The sequence below is a fragment of the Pleurodeles waltl genome, chromosome 3_1, assembly GCF_031143425.1.
Source record: "Pleurodeles waltl isolate 20211129_DDA chromosome 3_1, aPleWal1.hap1.20221129, whole genome shotgun sequence".
In the NCBI taxonomy this organism is placed as follows: domain Eukaryota; kingdom Metazoa; phylum Chordata; class Amphibia; order Caudata; family Salamandridae; genus Pleurodeles; species Pleurodeles waltl.
The window spans coordinates 903,251,097-903,277,943 of record NC_090440.1 but is presented as its reverse complement, the minus strand read 5'-3'; the positions used below and the strand labels follow the sequence as shown (position 1 = coordinate 903,277,943).

General features: G+C 45.1%; 1 protein-coding gene and 1 long non-coding RNA gene across 3 annotated transcripts in view; one reads left to right on the top strand and one right to left on the bottom strand.

The window, feature by feature from the left end:
* RSPO1 (R-spondin 1) overlaps positions 1-617 on the bottom strand; it is a 130,227-nt gene extending 129,610 nt beyond the window's left edge. Inside the window, exon 1 of the mRNA XM_069223881.1 lies at positions 485-617. Within this exon, the coding sequence (XP_069079982.1) occupies positions 485-578 (94 nt within the window). The 5' untranslated portion in view covers positions 579-617. The remainder of the gene's footprint in view (positions 1-484) is intronic.
* A 57-nt stretch (positions 618-674) lies between these two features.
* LOC138284750 (uncharacterized) overlaps positions 675-26,847 on the top strand; it is a 39,807-nt gene continuing 13,634 nt past the window's right edge. The window contains exons 1-2 of one of the 2 annotated variants that reach the window (XR_011201453.1): positions 675-776; positions 14,157-14,275. This is a non-coding gene — a long non-coding RNA (uncharacterized lncRNA). Of the gene's footprint in view, positions 777-2,833; positions 2,963-14,156; positions 14,276-26,847 lie in introns of those variants that run through there. The other variant, XR_011201454.1, reaches the window with a different exon arrangement.

The window sequence follows — 26,847 nt, the reverse complement described above, 5'->3', positions numbered from 1 at the left end:
GCCTCCTTGCACTTTGCTCCACTAGAGTCAACCTTTGGACGCTAGTGGTGCAAAGCACCACAATAGCGTAAAAAATGCCGAAGCTATTGGCCTAACGTGTGCCATGGTGCGCCGTATTGTAAATGCAGAGCACCCATGGTGTTGTTAGGCGTTGTGGGGGAGGCGCAAGAAATCTGGCGCATCAGTACTGATGCACCATATTATTGTAAATCTGTGCCTATATTTCAAAGGCATTCTGACTGCTAAAGTGCATTTGATTAACGTTGACAAAGTGTTGAAGATTTGACAAAACAGGACATGTAACACTAATGCGTTGCTGTCTTTCCTTCCGTTTATAAATCTGCAAATATGTACATATCTCGACTCTCTCTGAACAAACAAGGTGCTTGTTACTAGCCTCGTATTGACCCCTCAAGATAAGACAAAAAGCAGCGCATGCGCATTGCTTAGTCAAGATAAGAGAAACGATTTGGCTCATACGTACGTCTTTTTTGCCTCCTCCACTTCACCAGCTTGCTGCTTCCTGCCACTTCCATCAAGCTCAGGAAAACCACCACCACAAGCAGTCCAAACTGCATAGTAACTCCCCAGCGCTGTGGTCCCTATGCGGCTGGCTGATTGGAACAGACCGTTTCACAGAGAAGGTGCCTGCTGACCTGGACTGGTTAGGGAAGCAAGTCTGTACATGTCTGGTGCGGGGTCAGGGACCATTGCAGCATACGGCGTCCTAGGTGGCAGGCAACATAGCCCAACGGACTTCCCCATAAGGACCAAAGGTGCGTAAAAAGTGGCCCATCAGGGGCAGTTTCGGTCACATCAAAGACGAATTACTTTTATCTTTCTTTGGACCTGTGAGGGAAGTTAAAAAACAAACATTAGCTGTCCATTTGTTTTTGCGAATAATTACACCTGAAACAAGCATTAGCAGGGTCAGTAAGTCTGGCTTGCATTTTGAGATCCGAATGAAATATTGAAAAAGCATGCTTCATTGAAAAAAAACGAAACAAAAGCAATTCAATTCTAAAGAAAATACATCCGTGAAATAAAGCCTTTAAGCCTGAAGATTCAGTTTATTTTTGCAATGTAGATGTGCACTGCGGAGGAGGTGGGGAACCAAAGCAAGTAAGTAGTGAGAGAAAAATGTCCTGTGATGAGCCAAAGCCCATTCTGTGTATATTTTAAAACACTGATAATACTAGGTTCCACAGCAGCGCTGTCAAGCCTGATCTAAAAAAGACACCCCATTCAATAGCTGAATTTCCCTTTCTTAACTTACTACTGTGAGCAAGAAACGTTTTTGGCACTTTTTTTTTTGTCATACACATCACACATGACCTGAAGCCAATGTACAGTGAATGCACGGGCGTCCGCCGAAATTTTTCAGGGGGGGGGTATAATTTTAAAGCCATCCATCCTCCAACCTTTTTTGACAATGTCAAAAAGAGCAGGGGCATAGTCTTTGTCGGACCGTTTTTAGCAGGGGCTGCGTCCGTACTAGCGCAGGCAGCGTAACACTACGGCAGATGTGCTGTTATGGTGCACTGTGAGCCTGCACACCAGGCTGTACCTAAATCCAGAGTGGAGCAAGCGCCTCTCCTTGCCTTTCCTCCCCGTAGACGCTCATGAATGAATGTGTTATTATATAATTAGTCTACCATCTGCTGTGTGCTTGTTATCTCCTCCTAGTCAAGCCTAATGCTGGTCTCGATATCTTTGAATGGGACTGGAATGGGGAAGTCTGGTGGTAGCCGGTAGCTGTTATCTGCAAAGTTGCAATCCAGTTTTTGGATGCACGCCTGTTCAGTGTGTCACTGTTTGCCATGCCATGTTCAAAGTCAGGCCTTTTGTTTGTCAGAGTTGCTTTAACATCTGTGCAGGATGGCGTGAAGTGGCAGCAGCAATCCTCCACTTTACCATATGGCACCTCAACGGTCGAGCTGAGCCTTCTTCATGAGATTATAGACGCTATGAGTACTTGGTGGAAGGAGGAGCTTGACCACTAGGAATAGAGCCCAATCCAAGATGGTGGTTTCTACACTGGGAATCACATGAACTCCTCAATCTATGATGTGGAAGAGTCCAGTTTTGGTATATCAAAGACAGCTCTTGGAAAGGGCGGATGTGTTGCAATGCAATTTTCCCTTATTTTCTGTTGTGCTTAAGACTCCCTTGCTTTACATTTTTGTACTTGATGTTTTTCAGCAGGTCTAGATCAGATCAGTCCTTGTGAATTTTTTGCCTTTTCTTTTGTCTGTGGTAGCTGCTGCTAATTTTGTTAAGGTATTCCTCTAAGTGGATTTGGATCAACTTCTCATGGCTCTTTCCAGTAACAAATTTCACTGTTTTGTGGGCGAGGTATGCAACAAGTTTATGATGTACCTAGAAAATCACAGTTCTCTTTACCAAGTTGTATGAGGCTGGTCCCCTATGTAGTGTGCAAAGCTAGGCACACTGTGCAGGGGGTCCAGGCAACCACATATTGGTTTACAGGGGTACAAATGTGATTAACTAATGCTCTAATTTCTAAGGTAGCTTGGTCAAGCAGTTAGGCCAATCTTGGAGAAATGCAAAGCATTTAATGTACTCACAGCATCAATCGTGCAACTCACACACTCAAAGGAATGACTCAAGACCAATTTATAAAAATACTTCAGATTTCTATGTAATTTTTAAGACCAAGATTTTCAAAATATGAATTTTTTAAGTTTTTATAAAAATAGTCTTCTTGGGCATAATTACGCACCATAGGAATCAATGGAAGATTCCCTTTATAAATACACATAAAATCGTACAGTTGGTTTACCAAGCTCTTCTTTTTCAGATTAGTCGAGGCTGTTGGTGGGCACATTGTGCCACCTGGAGGAGTTCGGGCGGCTCCCGGTTCCGGCGGGAGCAACGGTGAAAGGTCTCTGGAGCTAGTGCAGGGCCACTGCGGGGGTCCTCTTGTAAAAGCGCTGCACAAGTAAGTTTCAAGATGTTTCCTTGGGGTCCCTTTGGAGTTTTGCGGTCACAAGGGGTGGGGGACCCTTAGGACATAGCTGTTTCTTCGGTGCGGGCCCAGGGAGGCCGGGTGCAGAGTGAATTGGTGAGCCAGAAGATGTGTGCAATGCTGCCCTCAGAAGGAGGAGGTAAGTTGATTCAAGGGTCGTTTGCAGGGCAACAGGGGCACTCTGGTGGGAGGTAAAGGATGTTCCTGAAGTCCCTGGACTGGGGCTTCCTCTTGGTCTTTTTTCAGCCCTGGGAGGCTGTTTGTCTGGTTGTCTGGCATTAGCTGACCAATACCCAGGCTATTGACATGGTTTGGCCGCTGGAGGGTGCAGTGGCAGCATTCTTGGCACAATGACAGTGTTTGTCCTCGTGGTTGTCGATGTGTCATTTGGTCCAGCTGTGGCATTCGGTTCGGGAGATAGCGGCTGGTCAGTGAAGTGACCCTCACTGGCTTGCTGGTTTCTTGCTGTTTGTTGGGCGGTACCTCCACTCTGGAGGGAGTTATATGATGAATTTCGAAGCCTGGCTGTCCTCTAGGGTTCTTTACTGTTTTTCCAATTGTCCAGCACCTCCTCAGCTGCAATTGTTGGGTCCTGGGTGCTGCAGGCAGGGTTTGGCGCCTTTTCTTTTTTGCAGCAGGTCCACAGTTCTTGTGCCTTGGATCTTCTTGGTGCTGGTCTTCTTTTGTCCGTAGAATCTGATTTCCTGGTCTAGAGATGCCCACTAAATACTGTATTTAGTGGGTGTTTTAGGGGGAACCTGATAGTGACCAATTGTTCATCTACCTTAGGGTGGCTACACCCACTAAGGGACCACTTCCTGTGGGTAGGGGTCACTTCCCTATATTTTTCCTCCAGCCAAGATGGAAGAAAGTGAAATGGAGTTTCCACCTTGCAGGCAACACCTTAAGGGTGGGGCATGCTAGGTGGGGACACTCCTCCTACCCTTTGTGTAGTTTCCTGATGTTTCTCCTGCCAAAAGTGGGGGGTTTGCAATGGGGGCAGCCATCTGCTGCTAGCAGCAGGCCTGGGGGCCAAGTTTCAAAGGTGGTAAGCCCTTTGAAGTTCACCGCCAGGGCAGAGCACATTCCTGAGGGATGGGGGTGTTAGCACCTCCACCCAAGAAGGGCATTGTTCCACAATCCAGAGAGACAGGCGCCTCCCCCAAGGTTGTAGATTGGATATCTGGTGGTGGCAGGGTGGATAGAACCAGTCAGTGTCCATGCCAGGGTGTCTAGCTTTTGCAGGGGGCACCTCTAAGGTGACCCCTGGGTACATTTTACAATAAATCCACCCCTGGCACCAGTGGGGATTTATCATTCTGAGTTGTTTGATACTAAACAACCCAGGGTTTAGAGTGGCCATCATATAGCTGGGAAACTCGTATTGACCAGTGTCCAGCACATGTATTAGAATGATTGTTCCGTTCACTCACTATGTCCCAAGTTTGGCAAGGACACAGTGGGGGCATATTTCTCATGCAGCTATGCCCTCACATATAATATGGTGTACCCAGCCTTAGGGCTGGAAGGCCTGCCAGAGGGGTGCCTTACCCATAGTGTATGCAGTGTATGGTGGGCATGGCACACAGGCAGTTTGCCATGTCAAGTTTGTGTTTTAGGTTTGCCCCAGAGTACTCAGCCTCAAATGGTAGGACTGGGTGAGTCTGGGTGCATGGCCCTAGGGGGTGGCACAATCAGTGCTGCTGCCCTCAGGGACCTCCCCTCAGTACCCAATGTCCTGGGCACCTAAGTACCTTTTACTAGGGACTTGCAGTGATAGCTAAAGGTGTATCTAATTGTGCCAATGCATCACAGCAGTTTTAGTTAAAGAGCTCTGGCCCAGGCAACCTGGTTAGAAGGGGCCCTGGGCTCTACATTTTCTAGGGTACATCATACATCAGGCAAAAAGTGGGGGGTAACCATGTCTTAAAGAGGCCCTCCCTCACACAAGTCCAGCATCTCTTTCAATTACCAGTAACAGGCATTCTAGTAGGTTCCTTCCTTTGTTTGATGATGTCTGGTTGGGTTTTGAGACCTAATGTGACATTGCCCTCTTTAGAATGGTACTAGAATATAACATACCTTTTAATGTCACTCATGTAAGGTGAGCTTTTCTTGAAATATTTTTCAGCATTTCAATTTTGATGTTTAGTGTATTGACAACCAAACTCTATTCTCAGTAAGTGATATGCACTAACATTGGGAAATACTTACACTGAGGCATGGAGACGCTGACACTGGTACCGGTGGACAACGATACTTTGCGATACATCACTGAGACATGGAGACGCCAGCACTGGGGCATGTAGACACCAACATTGAGAGATACCAACGCTAAGATATGGCAACACTGAAAGTGGGTTGGTCAGGGACACGCTGACATTAGGATGGAAAGATATTGACATGGGCTTTGCGAGAAAACTTTGATGCAAGTTTCACTGTTTGGGCAAATTCACAATACTCACACACATAATACAATGAAAATAATGACATGGGCTCAAAGGGAAGGTTGCTAGCTCCCACTCATTTCATGATTTCACCATGGGTGAATACACACAGACTGGGGCTCACAGCAAATGGTTCATACCTACTTGGGTGAAAGGGAAGGTTTTAAGTCCTGCCCTGACCTACAAATGAGGCTGCTTCTGCTGGAAACCCCACATATTTCACACACCACTCTTAAATCCCAAGTACTGATTAGACCAGTGGCTTTTAATTGGCTAATAATGAAGCCACAATGTCAGGCACTTACTGCAGGATAAACTAAAAGTGGGCATCACTCTTCTGAGACAGCCAGCAGTGGCAAAAACATAGACAAAGGTGTCAAAGGGGAAGGTCTTGCTTATGAGTGCTTATGGCTTTGATGATTTCTAGCCATGCTGTACAGAAGCACGGCTACTGTGTATCATGACCAAAAAAACTAATTGGAAAAAAAAGTGTTATGATGTGGCCAGTGCTACAGCACGTGTTTTAATTTAAAAAAAAGACAAACGGTGGAGTGAGTTGGGATGTGAGGAAACACAGAGGTAGGGGTGCCAGGACAGAAGTAGGCAGGTTGGAGGAAAGACGTTAGAGACAATAAGAAAGCAAACGCACAATGGAAGTGGGATGGCAAACAGGCAACAGAGATAGGGTGGGAGCGAATGGGGATGCAGACGAACAAAGGAGAGTGGACAGATGGTGCTGGGGCAGTAAGCTGATAGTGGATGTTGAGAAAGCAAGGTGACAATAAAGGCAGGGAGGGAAGGGATGGGGAAGCAAGCTGACAATGAGGGGTGGGCAGGAGGGGCCGGAGAAACAAGCTGACAATGGAGGGAGGGTGGGAGAGGATGGGGAAGCAAATTGTTAATAGAGTGTGGGAGGGTAGGTATTGGAAGGCAAGCTGACAATGGGGTGGGCAGGAGGTGATAGGGAAGCACGCTAAAAATGGATGGATGCTGGGAGGAACTTTTGCAGCAGGCTGACAAAGGAGAGTGAATGGGATGGGCTGGGGAAGCAAGCTGACAATGAAGGGTGGGTAGGAGTGGATATGGAAGCAAGGTGACAATAGTGGGTGACCTGGAGGAGACAGGAAAGCAGGCTGAGAATGGATGGAGGGCAGCAGAGAATTGGGAAGCAAGCTGACAATGGAGGGTAAGCAGCTGGGGATGGGGAAGCAAGGTGACAAGGCAGAGTGGACAGGAGGAGCTGCAGCATCAAGCTCACCACAGAGGATGGGCAAGAGTGGCAGAGGAAGCAAGCTGACAATGGAGAGTGGGCCTGAAGGGCTTGGGCAGCAATGTAATAATGGAAGGTGAGAGGAAAGAGCTGGGGAAGCAAGCTGAAAATGGAGGGCAGTTGGAAGGATCTGGATCAGTAAGCCAACAAAAGAGGTCTGGGAGGGGATCTGGGGCAGCACATGGACAATGGAGGGCAGGCAGGAGGGTTTGGGGAAGCAAGCTGACAATGGAGGGAGGTGGGAGGGACTGGGCAGCTTACTGACAACAGAAGGGAGACATATACAATAAATTAAATTCATGTTAAAGTAAACTTTATTTGAATTCTCTTAAAGCTTATTATTATTTTATTATAAGTTTATTTTGTAATAATATTTTACAAAACCATTTACAAAGAAAACAAACATTAACAACGCTTTAACAAAGCCAAATGGACTACAGCCAATGCTGACATAATTGCATTAGCAAGACTTGTGTAATACATGTGACTGCACAAAAGTGGGCTTAATGCATCAAATAAAATGGTTAGTGATCTAGACTAAAGAAAAGAACATCCATGTCAGTTATTCTAAGGTAATAATGATGTCCTCATTGTCTACTTATGATCCATAAATAGTTCTAATATTTATCCTAGTTGTGGTAGATTTAGCCTAGATACGGCTTTAGCTGGTTTGTCAAAGTACTGGAATTACATTGTTAGTATTACTACATACAGAAATTGGCTTTATGTCAGTCTTGTTTCCTAAATCTGAGTATGCATAATAAAGTGGTCACTGTGGGGTACCTTTTCCTATACCCTGATTGTTCCTTCAGAACCATGGTTCAGGAATTATCCATTCTGTTAGGCTTGATTACAGGGTGTTTGCAAGTCTTTCCACTGTAGTCAGTAAATAAATTAATCTATGCATGCCAGAACTTTGCAGACATCTCTTATAAATGTAGTAATATTTGGACTTCCTTGCCATAAATCATGAAACTGGACTATCACGTGGACCAGTTCAAAGATGAGGGTAATGATCTAAACCCAACAGAGAAGAACAACTGAGACTGCTTCACAACATATTCTGGTGGCAATGCTTAAAATTAATTTGTTCATTCATTCAGAACTGGGAGCTCTCAATGGGCACAATTCATATAATAGTTGTACTATTCCGTGGTAACTGATATTAATGGCTGCCTCTTGTAAGATTCAAATAATCGAATACAGGACCCTAAGCCAAGGCAAAGTGTGCCATCCCATTTCTTATTGCTGCTATAGTTCTTTATAACGTCTCTCTGAAAAAGATCTTAACATTCCTTCCATCTTGAGAGAGGAAATTCATAGTATATGCACTAATAACCTCTAGAATAGACTAGACAAACTCTAGGGATTTCTGGGGCCTCAACTGAAAGCTTCAGTTGGTATAGGATGCAGCCACAAGGCTGATTCTTAATTTGCCCAGGCGAAAGCGTATCTATCCCCACCTCAGGCAGTTGCACTGGCTGCCTGCACATAAAAAAATACATTTATATCTTACTCATCATGTTTAAAGCATTATAGAATAAAGGACCAACTTACGTCAGCACTAGGATGTGGTAATATGGGCCAAATTTAGGAATTGTGATTTCTTAATTGTAATTCTTACTGAATCGCAATCAGGAAATCGCAATTCCTAATCTAAGAAAACATACAGATTTTAGATAGTGATTCCAAATGGATCCCAAATCGACCTACCTCTGGAATATTAATGTGGGAGGTCGCAGTTTGCAATCCACTTGGAATCACAGCCATCACAGAGATAGTGGCCTGCAGAGGTCAGCAGACCCCCATGTCTACGATTGCTTTTTAATAAAGCAATATTTCTCTTTTTTTCAATGCAGTTCATTTTCTTTAAAAGAAAGTGTCATGCGTTTTAAAATAAAACAATGTAACTTTAAAGTTTCATTTTTTAAGAGTAGACAGTAAGTACTGATGCTTTGCAACCAGAATTGGGTCGCAAAATATTAATACATCCCATTCCAATTCGGTATTTGAAGGGATGCCTGAAACATGCCCCTTTCAAATACTGAATTGCAAACACAAATTGCAATCTGGTGCGGATTACCGAATCGCAATTTGTGCTTGGACACATATAAAAGCATTTTTGTGGTAAAAACGGCCAGATCGGGCTGTTTCGTACCTCAAAGATGCTTTGTATAACTGGCCCTTAGGGCCGGATATACAAACATGTAGAACTGCAATTTCCTTATTGCTCCTCTTACAGAATCACAATTTGGAAATTGCAATTCCTGTTGTATGAAAACTTACATTTTTAAAAAGCAATTTTTAGGAGGTCTCAAACCAACATACCTCATGAATATTATTGAGGTAGATCACAATTTGCGACCCATTAGGATCGCAGCCATCACAGGGATGGTGTCCTGTTGAGGTCAGCAGACCACCATGTCTGTGGTTGCTTCTTGAATAAAGCAAACCTTTTTTTTTTTTAAATGCAGCCTGTTTCCTTAAAGGAAAACAGAATCTGTTTATAAAGAAAATATGAAACTTTGAAGTTTCATTTTTTAAGAGTAGGTAATGGGACCTCTGTCTGTGGGACCACTGTTTTGTCTTAAAATATATATTTTCTTTGCATTCCCTTCCCTGGGGGACCCCTTCTCTTTTGCAAAAGGTTACCACGCCCTTTAAGGTGTGGGTAAAAAATGAATGTTTTACGACCGGAATTTGGTTGCAAAACATTTATATGTAGCACTGCAATTCAGTATTTGGAAGGGACACCCTAAACATTCCCCTTCCAAATACCGAATCGCTAACACAAATTGTGATTCAGTAACGTGTTACCGAATCACATTATGTGCTTTTGTACATTTAAAAAAAGCATATTTGTCGTCGCAAATGGACAGATTCTGCAAATCGGACCCGGTATCGACCACAAAAATACCTATGGCATCTGGTTTCTAATAGACTGGTAAGCTAAGCAGGGCCTCCTAATTATCCTTGTAATCTATAAAGCTAGAAGGGGAGGTTGCTACTATGCCTTCTTAGCGGGCAAACTGTGGAATGATCTCTCACTAGCTTTGAGCAAATCTACCTCTGAAGTTTATTTTTTATTTTTTAAAAAGGCTTGAAAACCTTTCTAACTAGTGCCTTTTAAGGATTTGTTAGTCACTAAATGGCAGTGTTGGGAGGCTTCTTCTGGACGCAGCTTTCATGCTTTACAAATGTCAATCAATGTCATGCATTAATCTCTACTCCTTTTTCTTACACGCTGGTGAATTTAATGCCACTTTAATTTTTAGTTCTTGGCATAATCTAAGTAATTGACACAAAACCTCCATCTTAAACTTTCGTGACCTTCTTGCCACTATGTTTTTTAACTTGTGCTCTTGTTTTATTTCATATTAGCTTTTCTTTATTGCCATTATTAATTTTGAACTGAGTCCCTATCTCAATGATACTACAAATGTGCTGTCTATCTAGGTAGACGTACTGAGAGAGAACATTGAAAATGCCACCTCAGAACTTTATCTGCTCCAATGGGAACAGTTTACCTGAACTGCCAGGCCAGGTAGTCTCTGAACTGAAACACACGCAACCCCAGGCGGCTTTTTTGGCCTGCCAAGACTTGGAAGCACACCCAACTGACAAGCCCCAGTAAGGCCGAAATCAGCCCATCACCTTTTGTGCATTTGAGCCAGTGCTGGAGCAGGCATAACAGTTTGCTAAAAAAAGGTCATACATGCATTAAACAGATTTGATGATATTGTTGCCAAAAGTTGTGTGTATCTGACCTCTCAATCTCTGACAAAATGCTTTCATTGTTGTACACTGTTTCCAGTTGGAGCCATAGCCCAAAACTCGATATTAAAAGGTATTGGGGTCCATTGGTATTCACCAATACGTACACTATATGTAGAGCCAAAGTTTTTCTCATTATCTGAATAGAATGGTGATGCCATGAGAATTATTTCTTCATTCATCATTATACATAGTATAGGCATTTAAAACGGTTACATTCTCATTGCAAGATGACAGAATGCTACAAAGGAACATCACAAAATACACTCTTTAGAAAAATTGAGATTAAGACATTGCAATAAAACCATTTCCTGTATGCATCACATCATCCTAGTTAACTGAATGCAGATTATATGCAGAAATAGAATCTGTCGTCCTAAATTAAACAGTAATGCCCTAACAACACATTATTAAAAAATTAATAATGTTAATGAGTAAACATGTGATAACAATTGAACTACATACCTGATGTCGTTTGGGAGCTCCTTCTAGAAAACAAACTTTACATATAGAAGTTCATAAAGTCATACAGAGGCAAGTGTTTCTTCACAAGGTCACAAGCACAAACAAAGTCTGGTTGATAAAGGTTGACTGGATCAGGCTATTGGAATGATGACGTAGTTTAGATAAAGCTGCATGCGTTTGTACACATAGGATTTTGGTCAGATATGGTTTACAGACACTTCTACGTCAACAATAGTTAGTCATTAAGGATTTCTAGGTTTGTGAATAAATTAGAATCTCATTTCCAAAGAAGTCTTAAACTAGCCTTTCACATCAGAGTTTAAGAATGAGGGCCTGATTTGTTTCATGACGCAAAAGCTGCATAAACTTACAGAGTATAATTAAATTTTGTAAGTTTGTGCCGCTTTTGCATCAAACAATGACGCAAATGAGGTGCTAAAAAAGTATAAGTCAGGCCCTAATTATATGAATTCACATGTTTTTTGGCAGATGAATCTTAATGGGAGACAGTTTTATTTTGCCTTGCAATGCAGACCTTCACACCCTACTTTCAGCCCCTTATGCATTTCACTTCTGATTCTTTAAATTATATTTCTCATTAGACATCCTTAAGGGTGGCATGCCATTACATTATTGCTTAGTAGTATGAGCACCCTTCACCAAGTACATCGCCTTTAACAGAGGAATATCGAATAGTTCAAAGCATGATTCACAAAGCTTTGTTCTCTCAGCTCCATCATCATTATTTAAATGAGGCTAGTCTTACATAAACAAGTAGGTAGTTTCAGATTTTTAAGTTCTCAAATCCCGGTCACATAAAGGGTCACTAAAATGCAACAGCAGAAGTTGGTAAGCTGAGGTTATGCAAATAAAGGTTCACAGTTCAATTGCTTGGTAAATGGGTTTTTATAATATGTTTGACAAAGCATACATGCTAAATTCGAATTCTGAGAACATTGGCGCAAAATATTTGAAGAAGCTGACCTGGTCTGGTCTAAGGTTGACCATTTTAGACACCAACTAAATGCTTCCTCCTTTTCCCAGCAATCTTCTTCTGATTAATTCTCAGGCAATTCCACTCAAAGCACTCCTCTTAAACTGACTTTAGGAGCTATAATCCACTGGGATTTTGCAGGCAGCATTGAGGGTTGTCTGTGGGTCATTGGCTAGCATATACAGAAAGTTTGGGTGAAGATCCAAAGATCTCTTTAAATCCCAAAGATGTTTATTTAAAAAGATACATTTTTAATAATGATGTACTTGGTACAAAAAACGAGTAAGCTTTGTTTTCCATTTAACCCGTCCGTGTATGTAATGCAATAAGAAGTAACATCAGATCTTTGTCTATGCAAAAGGCATTCCATTTACACCCTAAAAAAATCCTGTCAATGCATAAAGGACAGAAGAGGTGCCCGAATGTTGCCTGTGGTGTTTTCTGTATTTAGACCCAGGAAAGGAGAGCACATATGTTGGACATGTGTTTAACTTGTTGAACAATGTCGCAAAACCCAGTTGCACTAAGTTTCAGATCAATACCCCAGGTGTTATTTACCAAAAACTTTGTAAGTGTTGTTACCAGTTGTGGAAATCAATATATATAACAATTTAAGTTTCATAATCACTGTTTTCCAAATTGGGAGCAGGATCTCACAACTTGTTAATTGGCTGATATCACAATTCTGTAGCAGCTGTAGAGTGCAGTGGATATAATGCCGTTGTCCACCAGGTTCTGTCCTCCTGGAAGAACGCCAAATGTACCTCAACCGATCTATCTTAGAATTAGTTGTGACTAAAATATTTTTGAATCCTTGTGTTGGCTTTAGTTTCTTGTGACTGATTTTTCTCTAAAGAGGATGTAAATGCTATGAATATAGATCTACCTTGTCCTTTAACATCATGCATTTCACAACTTAAGTAGTTGTATCCATCTCTTTTTAACAGATTCCAAAATGTATATAGTTTTCTGCAGCAGTAGCTTCACAAAATGATTAATTTATATTTTGCCCTCTATCGTAACAATTTCCCATAATGTAGTTTAGTTTTTTTATACCTCTCAAAAGAACAGAGTCAATCTTCACTGTATGCCAAGTGATGCATGCAGTGCTGTAGGTACACATGTTTAATTCATTATTAAATAGACAAGTGTTTCCACTTTGACACACTGTATAGAATGGGTCATACTGATTTAAGGACAGACCTCCGCCATGCATTCTGCCCTCCTACTACATTGCCAAAACCCATCAGGTGTGTAAAGCAGCTATGGGTGGCCTCTTTAAAGGTTCAACTTCCAGGCTATCCCACCAGTTCTAAAAGTTGGCAAATTAAGAGCTTCCCATAAGAGCTTAAGAGTAAAGCAGACAGTGAACATTGTGTCGGTGACGGCCAGGGAGCCCCTGCCCTGTCCATGCCAAATGAAACTGCTGGAAACCGCTGGTCGTGATCCGCAGGGCAGCGCTGCTTGCAGTGCTGCCCTGGTGGATTAGGACTGCCACCATCCTCCAGACCCCAGGGATCCGAGATCCTGGTGGAGCTGTCGGTTCCCTGGCAGTTCGACTGCAAGGGTTGTAATGGGGCAGTCGGACTGCTGCATTGGTGGAGGTCCAGACCACCACACTCGTAATAAGGCCCTTGGCCTTTATGGCTGTATGGAAATGTATCAGTTTTAGTTCTGCAAAGTGTTATGCACTCCTCTAAATCATCTGGCTGAATAGCTCTCATAAAATGTTTATCAATGGTTGACCTATTATCAAATTAACAGTAAAATCAACTTGCTGTGGCACACCTCTCAGAACCCTCCTTACCATTGAGTTAGATGTCATAACATCTAGAAAACTGCATCCTCTCTTATTGACCTGCTGGTCTAGTCATACTTGTGCAATAATGAAGCACCTACACTGAAATAGTATAAATTCAGATTTGGAAGAGGTTTTTGGGACTTGGTTATAAGCCTGATAGTGAGCCAGGCTGGTGTAAAGCCAGAAGTGCATAGACAATACAAGCAGCTGACATGTTTTCCCAATGCCCGTAGTGGACTGAAGTAGAAAGGGAGAACAGGAAATGGGTGGAGAAGTGGAGGACACCCTTCCTAATGAACCCAGTAGATGTGCTGCTATTGCTGCAGGATGATGTTACAAATGTGCTGTCCCTCTACATAGATGTACTAGGAGAGAACATTGAAAATTCCATCTCAGAACTTTATCTGCTCCAATAGGAACCTTTCAACCTGAACTGCCAAGCCAGTTTGTCTCAGAACTGAAACACAAGCAACCCAAGATGGCTTTTTGGCCTGCCTAGACTTGGAACCTGGCTTCACGGAAGAGACGAGCCACGGTAAGGCCGAAACCGGCCCATCACCTTTTTTGCATTTGATCCAGTTCTAGATCAGACAGAACTATTAGTTTGCTAAAGAAAATTGTCATACATGCATTAAATAGATTTAATGAAATTGTTGCCAAAAGTTGTCTGCATCTGAACTCTCAATCTGTGACAAATGCTTTCATTGTTGTTCACTGTTTCCAGTTGGAGCCATAGCCAAAAATTCGATTTTGAAAGGTATTGGGGTCCAATGGTGTTCGCCAATACTTACTCTATATGTAGAATCAGAGTTTCCCTTATCTTCTTCACAGAATGGTGATGCCATGATACAAACAAAATCCTTAAGGAATCAGTTGGGGGATCTGGCCAGGCAGTCTGGCCATGGGACTAGAGGTATTCCATAGCTGCATCAGTTCTGCCAGTTATGCCATGACTTTCTACCCATGGGTGACACCTCTGTAGGAGATGCAGTGGTCAATGTATGTGCACCCTGGTCCACATTCTGTCTATAAGGGACAAGGTGTGTCTACAAATATCATTCAAAATGTCATCATTTGCTTCCTATGCTGGGAGAGATGGACAATATGAAGGAGGAAGGTAAGTCACAACAATTGGGATAAGGAAGGGACTCCTAAATATCACCGAAAGCAGAATACTGAGAGAGGAGGCTGATCGGTAATAGGATCCCCATGCCGATAGTAAGCCACCATTCATTATTGAATAATACTCGCTATTTATGGTGATTAGGAAGGGGAAAATATAGCAATATTCTCAATATAAAAAACAATTCACAACATTGATTGGTATGACCTTATGATGAACCCCTAAACAAATGGTTGGAGTTTGAAACCTGGTTCAGTCAATGTGAGAAAACATCACTTTTTGCTGAATTGTATCAATTGTGTTGAAACGCTGCTCCTAGGGCCACTGCAGTCCAGTGTCCAGTATATGATCTCTGACTAACAAAACATGTAGATACTGTCCTATCCTTGAGTGGCATATTTAACTTTCCTGTAAAGCTATAGTTTATGATCCTTTTATGATGCAGATAAGTTAAATGCCATCTGTGGTCTGCAGCACATATTGTGCCATCCATTAGTGTAACGAAGGAAAACAGGGCTTCAGGCCCAATGTTGTAGCATGACTCCTGTGGTGTAAAACCAGGAGTGTGGCCTGTTAAAATACCACTTTTAACAGGTAAAACTCTCCCCTTTATATAATAATAAGGTCTGTCTGACAGAATGTCATGGTAGAAATATCGTTGACAAAAATATTGAGTAATAAATATGGTATACCACAATATTGTGTTTCTATACATGTAATGGAGATGACAAAAATATTGAGTCAAAAATATTGTAGAAAGAAATATCATCCAAAACAGGTACACTTATATTTTTTTCATATATACAGTCTTCAACTTAATACATTATAAATATTAAAATATATACAATCAATACCATGTAAAAGAAATATGTTTCTTTACTTATTTAGTTGCCTATAAATATATATGTATTTTAAGAAAGAAAAGACAAATAATTTCACAGTTTTTCAAAATACATTTATTTAAAGAATTAACACTGAAAACATAGTAAACATATGTACAAGCAACAACAATGTAACCTAAAGTAAATATTTATATAATAATACATAAACATAATGCTATTTACAATTTTAAATTAAATATACACATAAAAAATTAAGTACACTATATAAATATATGTATATATATCTTATAGCAAATATAAATCTATTCACAAGTAAACTACTAACATAATATAAAGAATAATAACTAAATAAATTGTAAATACTTGAGTTATAAAATGTCCTATTTAATTTAACCATTATATTAAATATTAACATGTTAAACCGCAACAAAAAACTTATTTTACTGAAAATAATATATGCCTTCTAAAACATAAATATTACAAAATAAGAACAAACAGTATTAAAACTAATAATAAGATAAATCCAGTTTCACCAACAGTAGGGAAAGTTTGATTTCCGACAGGGTACTGTTACTATTCCCACTCTAGTCTAAGCAGTAGGAAGGTAAAGTGTTGAACGTCAAAGGGGTTGGATTTACTATGCCCACTCTAGTCTAAGAAACAGTAAGGAAAGTGCAGGGCTTCAGAGAGGTGAGATTTACTATTCCCACTCAGCGTAGGCAACAGTTGAGAAAGTGTTTGACTTCGGAGAAGTTAAATTTACTATTCCCACTTCAGTCTAAGTAATATCAGAGAAAGAGATGGACTTCAGAGCTGTTTTATTTCCTAATACCACTCCAGTCTAAGCACAGAAGGGAAAGTGTTGAACTTCAGAGGAATTAGAGTACCATTTCCCACTCCAGGATAAGCAAGCGTAGGGAAGGTGTTGGAGTTCGGGAGGTTAGGTTTACAACTTCCACTTTAATCTAAACAATAGTAGGGGAACTGCTGCACATTGGAGGGGCTAGTTTTACTATTCCCAATTGAGTCTGAGCAACAGTAGGTGAATCATAAGACTTTGGATGGGTTACGCATCAGAAGACAATGCCTAATCACGTTTTAAGAATATTTCAATAGCTAATAAAAGAAAATTATCCAATAATATAGAAAAATACATGCTACATTATTTAACAAAAACAAATTATATTAAATTACAAGAAAAAGGTTAAAACATATAGTGAATTTATCTATAATACCATTAACTTCCCTACCAAAAAAAAGGAAAACGTTTAAATAAATGCTAAAAACAAATACAAATTAAAAAGAAAAATCATTTCACATACTGAGTTTAAAACAAAATGTACCATGAAACTAATTAGATCTCTGATAAACAAATAATTAACATTATAAGTATGACATTAATATACATTTTTAATTATACTTTAATCAGGTATATGTAAATAAAAATAATATAACAATATTAAAGATTTAGGCCCTCATTCTGACCTTGACGGGCGGCGGAGGCCGCCCGCCAAAGTCCCGCCGTCAGATTACCGTTCCACGGTCGAAAGACCGCGGCGGTAATTCTGACTTTCCCGCTGGGCTGGCGGGCGGTCGCCTTCAGACCGCCCGCCAGCCCAGCGGGAAAGAGGCTTCCACGATGAAGCCGGCTCGGAATCGAGCCGGCGGAGTGGAAGCTGTGCGACGGGTGCAGTTGCACCAGTCGCGTATTTCACTGTCTGCGCAGCAGACAGTGAAATACATGTAGGGGCCCTCTTACGGGGGCCCCTGCAATGCCCATGCCAGTGGCATGGGCACCGCAGGGGCCCCCAGGGGCCCCGCGACCCCCCCTACCGCCATCCGGATCCCAGCGGTCGGACCGCCGGGATCTGGATGGCGGTAGGGGGGGTCGGAATCCCCGCGGCGGTGCAGCAAGCTGCGCCGCCGTGGAGGATTCAATGGGGCGGCGGTACACTGGCGGGAGCCCGCCAGTGGTGCCGGTCCGACCGCGGCTTTACCGCCGCGGTCGGAATCCCCATTGGAGCACCGCCGGCCTGTCGGCGGTGCTCCCGCGGTCCTCCGCCCTGGCGGTCAAAGACCGCCAGGGTCAGAATGAGGGCCTTAATATTTTTCCACCCTATTCCTCTAAAATAAATATCACCTTATTAAAAATCACATTAGTAACCAGCATATGAAAATTAAGCTACACATTAAAGAAATAAAAACTAAACAAATTAAACAGCAATTACAAAAATGTAATAATTCACATAATTAATAGTAAATGAAATATTTAATTTACATTAAAAATAAATTAACATTAAAATAAAAAATATTGTAATTAAATTATGTTGCAATCCTATTCCTCTAAAACCCACTACTAAAATATAACCTACTATTAAAATTAATAAAACGGCAGTAAACCATTGGCGGTACACACCGGTGTGGTCAGAATGGCCACCCAAATGTAAAACAACACAACATTGGCCAAAACTAAAATCACACACTGACACTCATACACACACCACACCCGCCCACCCACAGCACTATAAAACACACACCCACATTACACACAACCCTTTGCCATCATGAAAAGACTGCAGTAGTTAGCCACCCAAATCAGAGAGACAACTACACACACATCACAACCACCCATACATCCGTCACACACTCCACATCCCACACCCCACCACATTACTCAACACCCTCTGCACAACACACACCACACAACACCCATTTCCCACTAAGGCACCTCCGTTTCACAGATGAGGAGTCGCAGGTCATGGTGGAGGAAATAGTCAGGGTAGAGCCACAGCGACAGCAAATCTCCATTGCCAGGAAGATGGAGCTATGGTGGAGAATCGTGGACAGGGTTAATGTCGTGGGACAGCATCCAAGAACAAGGGACGACATCAGGAAAAGGTGGAATGACCTACGGGGGAAGGTACATTCTGTGGCATCAAGGCATAATCTCTCCATCTAGAGGACTGGTGGTGGACCCCCACCTCCTCCCCACGGCTGACAGCATGGGAGGAGCAAGTCATGGCTGTCCTGCATCCTGAGGGATGCAGGATACTGGAGTACCCGGAGGACTGGATACTGGTGAGTCAATATTTACTACTTATCACCCCCCATACCTGCATGCCATCTCACCCCTCACCCTGACTCCCATCAATCCATTCCATCCCACACAGTGCATCTACACATACGACTAACCCCAATGCCAAGCACTGCATGCCATACCAATGCATGTACAGCCCTCCCAGCCATGCATGTACACCCAACACCAAAGCATGCACAGCATGGAGAACTAACAATCCCATAATACATCACCATACACAAACAAAGGTGGCAGGGCAACAGCAATGATATAGGGGAAGCTAGGGATGAACAATATGTCAAAGACATGAACCATAATACATCACTTACATCCCCACAGGTGCCTCAGCCAATCCCAGCGGGGAGGAGGCACTATGACTATCCAGTCCCCAAACAGAAGATGCCCCCAGTGATGACAGCAACTCTGGACTTCTGGATCTGGATGAACTACCTGGCCCTTCAGGGACCACTGGTCAGTCGGTCACCCCAGCCCACTCCCAGTCCACCACAGAGCCTCCCCAGTCAGTGTCCAACACCACAGCACCCACCCAATGTCCTTACACCTTTGTCCCCAGGACATGCCACTCAGCAGTGTGCCCACCTGTACAGGAACCCCAGTCCACACCTCACAGCCAAGACAATCAGGGTCCTGTGGTCAGTGGGCATACTGTTCAGGGGACACAGGCACAGGGGGACAGGGACACTCAGAGGACAGCTGTACGCCAGGGGGAGAATAGGCCCAGGGAACCGACTCTCCAGAAGGCACTCACTAATCTCCTGGGGGCTTACCAACAATCTCAGGACAAGATGGGCTAGATACTTAACAACATGCAGGAGAACAAGCGGCTGCAGGAGGTACACCATCAGGTGATCAGGGAAGATTTGCAGGCCCTCAACACCACCATGGTCTCCATAGCATGGGTGCTGGCTGATACGGCCAACATCATGAGGAATGTACAGCACACCAGCGGGCCCCTTCCACTAGCCAGTCAACTGAACAGCCCACCAAATCTGCTGCAGCTAGTGGACAGGAGGCCCTGCCACAGGACCCATATGCCACCAGGACTCCTCCCCCTGCAGAAAGTGAACCACCCCGCAAATGTTCCCTGCGACACAGACAGATGCCAGAGACACTTGCCAAGACCAAGACCACCGCCAGGAAAGGAGACCCTCCTGAATGTCCCCCTTGTGTTCCGCTCTGTTACCTTGTCCACTTTGAACTGCTATTGCTCCCCTTCATATGGCCCCTTGGACACTGGACCAGTGCTACAAACACACTGGACCAATACCCTGGACTTACCTCTACCATCACCCCATTCCATTCCTATTAATTGCACTACAATAAACACCCTTGGACACAACTTGAGTGATAGTGTTTTTATGTGATGAAAATATGCACTTATGTTAACAGTTACGTCTTGTGTAATTGACATGAACTTTGATATAGTATACAAATGATGAGCTGTAGCTGTCTGTAGTCATGCCATCAGTGCACAGTAGTAATAACACCAATATCTGCAAGTAGAGAAGGCATAGGTGACAGTCAGTTGAGATGCAAAGGAAGTGACTGCCATCCTGCTACAGCCACACTGAAAACATACATAATTAGAGGAATGGTCAGTTCCACGTTCTCACTTGTGTGTCATTGGAAGTAATGCTATATTACTGATGTTCTGTTGTCCACATCCTCATCCTCTGCCTCCTCATCCTCACTGTCCTCAGGGTCCACTGCTGCCACAGGGGTATTTCCAATCTCCTCCTCCTGCAGATAAGGCACATGTCGTCTGAGGACCAGGTTGTGCAACATGCAGCATACTACAACTATCTGGCAGACCTCAGGGGAGTAGCACAGGATCCACCTGTCATATGGAGGCATCTGAACCTGGCCTTCAGCAGGCGAAGGTACATTCTATGATTCACCTGGTTCACCCATGTGCATCATTATACCGATTCTCAGCACCTGTCCTGGTGTTCCTCACAGGGGGCAGGAGCCACAACAGGTGTGGGTAGCCAGTCACTAGCAAGATTTTAGGGACAAACATTAGCCTTACACAATGGTATGGGGGATGAGTCCAAAAGGCATACACTGACATATCTTGGGTGGGGACTCAGGCTCACCTATCAGCCGCACCCTGTGCCTCTGTAAATGTGCCATCACATTTGGGATGCTGCTATTCCTCAGGACGAAGGCGTCATGCACCTACCCACGATACTTGGCAGTGACGTGGGAGATGTACTCGTCCGCCAGGCACACCATTTGCACATTGAGTGAGTGGAAACTCTTCTGATTCCTGAACACCTGTTCATTGTGGCGGGGGAGGGGACAAATGCAATATGTGTACTGTCAATCACCAAATAATATTAGGAATATGTCCCATTGGATAGAATCAAGCCTTCACAGTGGACAAATCTTCCACTTGGGAGAAAGCGATGTAACTGCACATGTGTTTGACCAAGGCAGGCAAAACCCTTGCCAGCACTATTGAGAACATTGGCTGTGACATTCCTGCTGCCAAGCCCACTGTCACTTGGAAAGAACCAGTTGCTAGGAAATGGAGCACTTATAGAACTTGTACAAGAGGGGGATCCCAGTGGGATTACAGGTAGCTGATAGCACACCAGGCTCCGATTGAGTACACAACTCTGTGATTGTGGCCCTGTCCAGTCTATAGGTCAGTATTATCTGCCTCTCCTCCAGTGTAGCCAAGTCCACAAGGGGTCAGCACACAGGAGCTTGCCTCCTCCTCCTATTTCTCCGCAGTGGTGGGTAGCTAAGGGACACAAGAGTGAGAAGAGTGTCACAAACTGAACAATGGAACCACCACCCCAGTGCAACTGGGCATGTATGTAATTGGACAATGTGAATGACAATGTATGTACAATTCACAGCAATGACGCAGTTTCAATTTTCTGTTTGTTGTCCACCACCATGAAATGGCGTCTGCCTGTCCTGTAAGTATGGTTAGGTGGAAGTGATGTAACTCTTGCACCACCGTGCTATTTCTTATTGGCTAACATGGGGCTCTATGGAGTACAGCAACCAATGAGGATCACCAGCAGCGGTGACGGTGTACACCTCCGCGGACGTAACTACCATTTTTTATATATAACCTCACTTTATTCCTGACTTTCCACAGGACAACACCTACACTGCGTGTGCTGCTGTGACCTCTGCCTGGTTCCTGCCATGGCCCGTTTAACGGGGGAAAGGGCCCCTGCCTTCACTTCGGAGGAGTTAGAGTGCCTTGTGCGTGGGGTCCTACCACTGTATAGATAGCTGTATGGGCCTCCAGACCAACAGGTGAGTACACGATGGGGACGATGCATGCAACAAGGTGTGGGGTATGTCTGGTGGTAGTGTACATGCAGGGCTCCGGGTGATGTGTGTGCCAATGGAGATGGAAATGTAATTTTTGAGCCATATGTGTGACAGGCCGGATTGTATGGTTAATGGTGTCCTCCTGTCTGTGTTACCTCTGCAGATCAGCGCCCATCAGAAGAAGGGATTGTGGCGTGCCATTGCCAAGGATGTGCACACCCTGGAGGTCTATAGCAGGCGGAGCACCCACTGCAGGAAAAAGTGGGAGGACCTGAGACACTGGGCTTGGAGGACCGTGACAGCCGAGCTGGGGATGGTCTCCCAATGAGGGCAGGGTGCCCATCAGAGCCTGACCCCCATGATGGCCAGCATACTGGCGGTGGCCTACCCAGAGCTGGATGGGTGCCTGAGGGCAGCACAGCAGCCACAAGGGGGTGAGTACAGTGAGCATGACAACCATTTTTTTTGACTGGCATGGGATCCTGGTGGTGGGTTTCAGTAAGTGGGTGCCCCTTAATGCCAGCTCAGACATTGCTGAGTGGTCCAGCACAAGGTAAATAGGTATATAGCAAAAATTCCAGCTAGGTCGCATTCCAGTCAGACAGGGCTTAGTGGGTCCCAGGAGGGGTGCAGTTGGCAGTGATTGGCTCTCATCTTGCTGTGGTACCTAGCCAGTGGAATGCCAGTGTGATGCATAGTGCCCAATCCTGATCCCTGTGTGTGATGGTAATGTGTAATGGGAGGACGTGGCCTGGCAGTTCGGGCTAGACTGTTCCCATGAAGAACAGGGTCAAGACTGATTTGCATATGGCTCGGTCCAAATAGTTGTGACATGGTGAGGAAAAGAACAATGGAGAAAACACAGATCTGTGTCTGGGGGTGAGTGTTTGCATTCTTCAGCACACCGCCCATCATCCTTTTGTGTTGCTAAAGTTGCCCTAAGTGGGAAGGGTATGCCCAGATGTGGGTCCCGTGCTCACTGTGCCACTGGATTCAAGCTAGCCTGGCTGATGAAGGGTGATGCCCTGAAACCGGTCCCAGGATGCTTGTTTCAGGTACAGGGAGGAACTGGCCTGGTAGTTCGGGCTGGACTGTTCCCATGAGAAAATGGGTCAAGACTGATTTGCATATGGCTGGGTCCAAACTGGGGTGGAATGGTGAGCAAAAGAACAATGGATTAAACCCAGATCTGTGACTGCGAGTGAGTGTTTGCATTGTTCAGCACTCCGCCCATCATCTTTTTGTGTTGCTATGGTAATGTGTATGCCATCTGTGGTGGTGGTGCTGCAATTGACCCAGTGCTCCCTTTCTCTCTCCCCCCCATTTTCTTCGGTCATCCCATCCATGTGTGCATTAGCATCATCTGGCGGAGGAGCAGGGGCACCGGCGACTGAGGGAGCTGCATCCCACAGGATCCAGGAGGCAGAGTCCACCAATGCCTTGGGGACCAGTGGGACAGAGGACGAGGGGAGCATCACGGCAGAGACAGGAGGTGACAACACTAACTCTGATACCTCCTTCGATGGGAGCTCCCTAGCGGTGGCAGACACCTCTGGAACCACCCCAGCTACAAGTGCAGCCGCCAACCCGTACCAGCACTGCCCTCAAAGTAGCCTCCCACCGAGTTTCCTGTGCCCACTCACCCAGGAGGGTGGGCATCTTCTTCGCCCCAGGCACCTCAGGCTCTGCCCCAGTGAGCCCTGCCGCAGTCTGTGAGGAGGCTATTGACCTCCTGAGATCCATCTCTGTAGGGCAGTCAACCATAGTGAATGCCATCCAGGGGCTGGTATCACAGATGCAGCAATGCAGTGCATTCCTAGAGGGCATCCACAGTGGCTTGGCATCCCTACAGAGATCGTTTTAGGCTCTGGCCTCCTCTCTGATGTCCCCCCTCCATCTACCACTTCCCAGCCCCAGTCTCCTCAACCCCAATCCATCCCATGCACACATACAGACAAGCATGCATACAAAACATCAGACAAGAGTACCACAGTCAAACACGGTCAGCACACTTCAGGTCACAAGCACTCACACAAACAACAGACAGTTGCACACACAACCACATCCACTGCCTCCACTGTCTCCCCCTCCTCCTCCTCCCTCGCAGTCACATCTGGACTCACACCTGCATGCACTGCGTCAACAGCCATCACCACATCATGCAGCACACACATCTCACTTGCAGACACCTCCACAACATCCATCCATGTGTCCCCTTTGTTCTCTCACACCCTGTCTGCCCCCCTCCTAAGAGACACAAATGCACGCACTAAGACTCCCAACAGCCATCCACCTCACATACGCAAAATGTACATGCACTTGCACCCAAGTCCAGCAGACATAAACCTCTGACAACCAGTCCCCTCAACCTCCACTCCCATCCCTCCTCCCACATCCTGCCCCAATGTCCCTAAGAAGCTTTTCCTTGCTCATTTTGACCTCTTCCCTCCCCCTCAACCCCCTGTCCTGTCCATAAGAGCAGGGTCCCAATGACCCAGCACAGCACCTCAGCCAAACAGTCTGCCACTGATCCCATCAAATCCTCAGCTGCTGGCACAAGGGAGCCCCAGAGTGTGACAGCTGCCACTCCTACTGTGAGCACACGTCTGCCTCAGAAAGGGAGGACTAGGGTGGTGAAATCCAAGGGACAGGAGATGGGGACAGAGGAGGCACCTCCTAGTCCTGGAGGCAAGAAAGTGAAAGTTCCCACTCCACCACCCAGGAAAGGGAAGGTTCCCACTCCACCAGCAAAGAGAGGCAAGAGCCCCCCTCCACCCGCAGAGGGCAAGGAGCCCTCACCTCCAGCAGAGGCAGCCGGGGTAACACCTCCACCAGCAGTGAGCAAGGAGCTCTCCCTTCCAGCAAAGACAGCCAGGGTAACACCTCCACCAGCAGTGGGCAAGAAGCCCTCACCTCCAGCAGAGGGCATGTAGGCCACCCACCAAAGACATTTGGGCATGGAGCCCCCTCCAGAGCCAGTGGGCATGTTCCCCACTTCAGAGACTGTGGCCTTGAACTCCCCACCAGGGACAATTGGGCATGGAGCCCAGCTCCAGAACCAGTGGGCATGTTCCCTACTTCAGAGACTGTAGCCTTGCACTCCCCACCGTGGACAATTTGGCATAGAGCCCCCTCCAGAACCAGTGGGCATGTTCCCCACTTCAGAGACTATGGCCTTGCCCTCCCCACCAGGAACAATTGGGCATGGAGCCCCATCCAGAACCAGTGGGCATGTTCCCCACTTCAGCTGAGGTGCCCCCCACCCACCTTCCACTTGAGGTGCCTGCCCATTATTTCCAACATGATGCCCCTGCACAGTGGAGTCCGGATAGTCAGGAGTCAAGTTGGGCCTTGGACTGTGCCCTGTGGCCATGTGGGCCTTTTGGACTTTGGACCGGCCATTGGTCCTTTCTGAACATTGACGGATGCTTTTGTTTTCGCATGGACAATATGGTGGCTGTTGGCATCAAATAACAGTGTCACTTAAACCTCAATGTGGTCCTTGTTTTAATTAGACACGGATCCTGTGACATTGGTGTTACTCTGCAGCTGGTTGTGTGTTTGGTGTGTTTGTGAATGGTATGTGTTGTGTGTGTGTGTGCCACTCTCCTTTTCTTTCCTCCCTCCCTTGTGTGCTAGGCGGCTGTACTCACCGTCGTTGTCTTCGTTGGCGTTCCAGAAGGACCATGGCGTAGAAGAGCATCGGGAAGACTTGAAGTTCTGGTTCCATGGCGGCGACAGAGTCCTCTGTGTACCTGTTGGAGAGTGTTCCATTTTCTATGCAGTGTTTCCACCAGGCTTTCGATGGCATTGTTACCGCCCTGGAAATCGTGGTGGTTTGCTATGTCATAGAATGATAAGTGGTACCTTGTCTTCCCCCTGGCTGTTGTTGGCTACCGCCGTGGTCAGTGGTGTTAACACCCTGGCGTTTGGTGTGGTACATTGGCTATCTATGGGAGGGATCACCGCCATGGTCATAATTTGGCAGTAATTACCGCCAGCCTGTTGGCGGTATTACTGCCACTTTAACAGTCACCGCCGATGTCATAATGAGGGCCATAATCCTTACAAATTAATAGTTGTCTCTTGAGTCCACACGGTACGTGGTATATGTAAAAAATAACAATGCACGGAGACCGCAGCGGAGGAGATGCGTGGAAAAATAGAATGTTGCGTCGAATTTTCTGACATGGCACAGACAATACGTCATATCTTTCCACGCTACAAGGGGTTTGCTTCATTTTTCGGCACGCAGTCTTGGTTCCTCACTGCAGGGATATTTTGAAGCCCAATGATGGTGTGGGGAAAATCTTTGACACGCTGGAAGAAGGCACGGGCGCTGCACCGATCCGGTAGGTGATGCTTCGAATTTCCAGTCGGGAAGTCAGGGCTGCGTTGTTCCAGTCATCTGTGCGGCGATTTCTCAGACACAATGCAGGCTTTGCGTCGATTGCGGCAGGTGGTGCGTCGGTTTTCGATGCACAAGGAGTTCCCTAAAGAGATTACGTTTATTTGGCCCTGAGAATTCAGAAAACAGGAAACACGCTCAATCCAAGCCATTGGAGAGCACGTTTGCAGGAGGTAGAGTCCTTCTAAGCAAAGTCATAGGCCAACAGGGCAGCAGGGCAACAGCAGGACAGTAGTGCTTCTCAGCAAATCAGTCCAGATGAGTCCTTTGGTCAGCCAGGTAGCTCCTCTGCCAGGATGCAAGGGTAGGTCCAGAAGTGTCTGAGTTGGTGGGGTCAGAG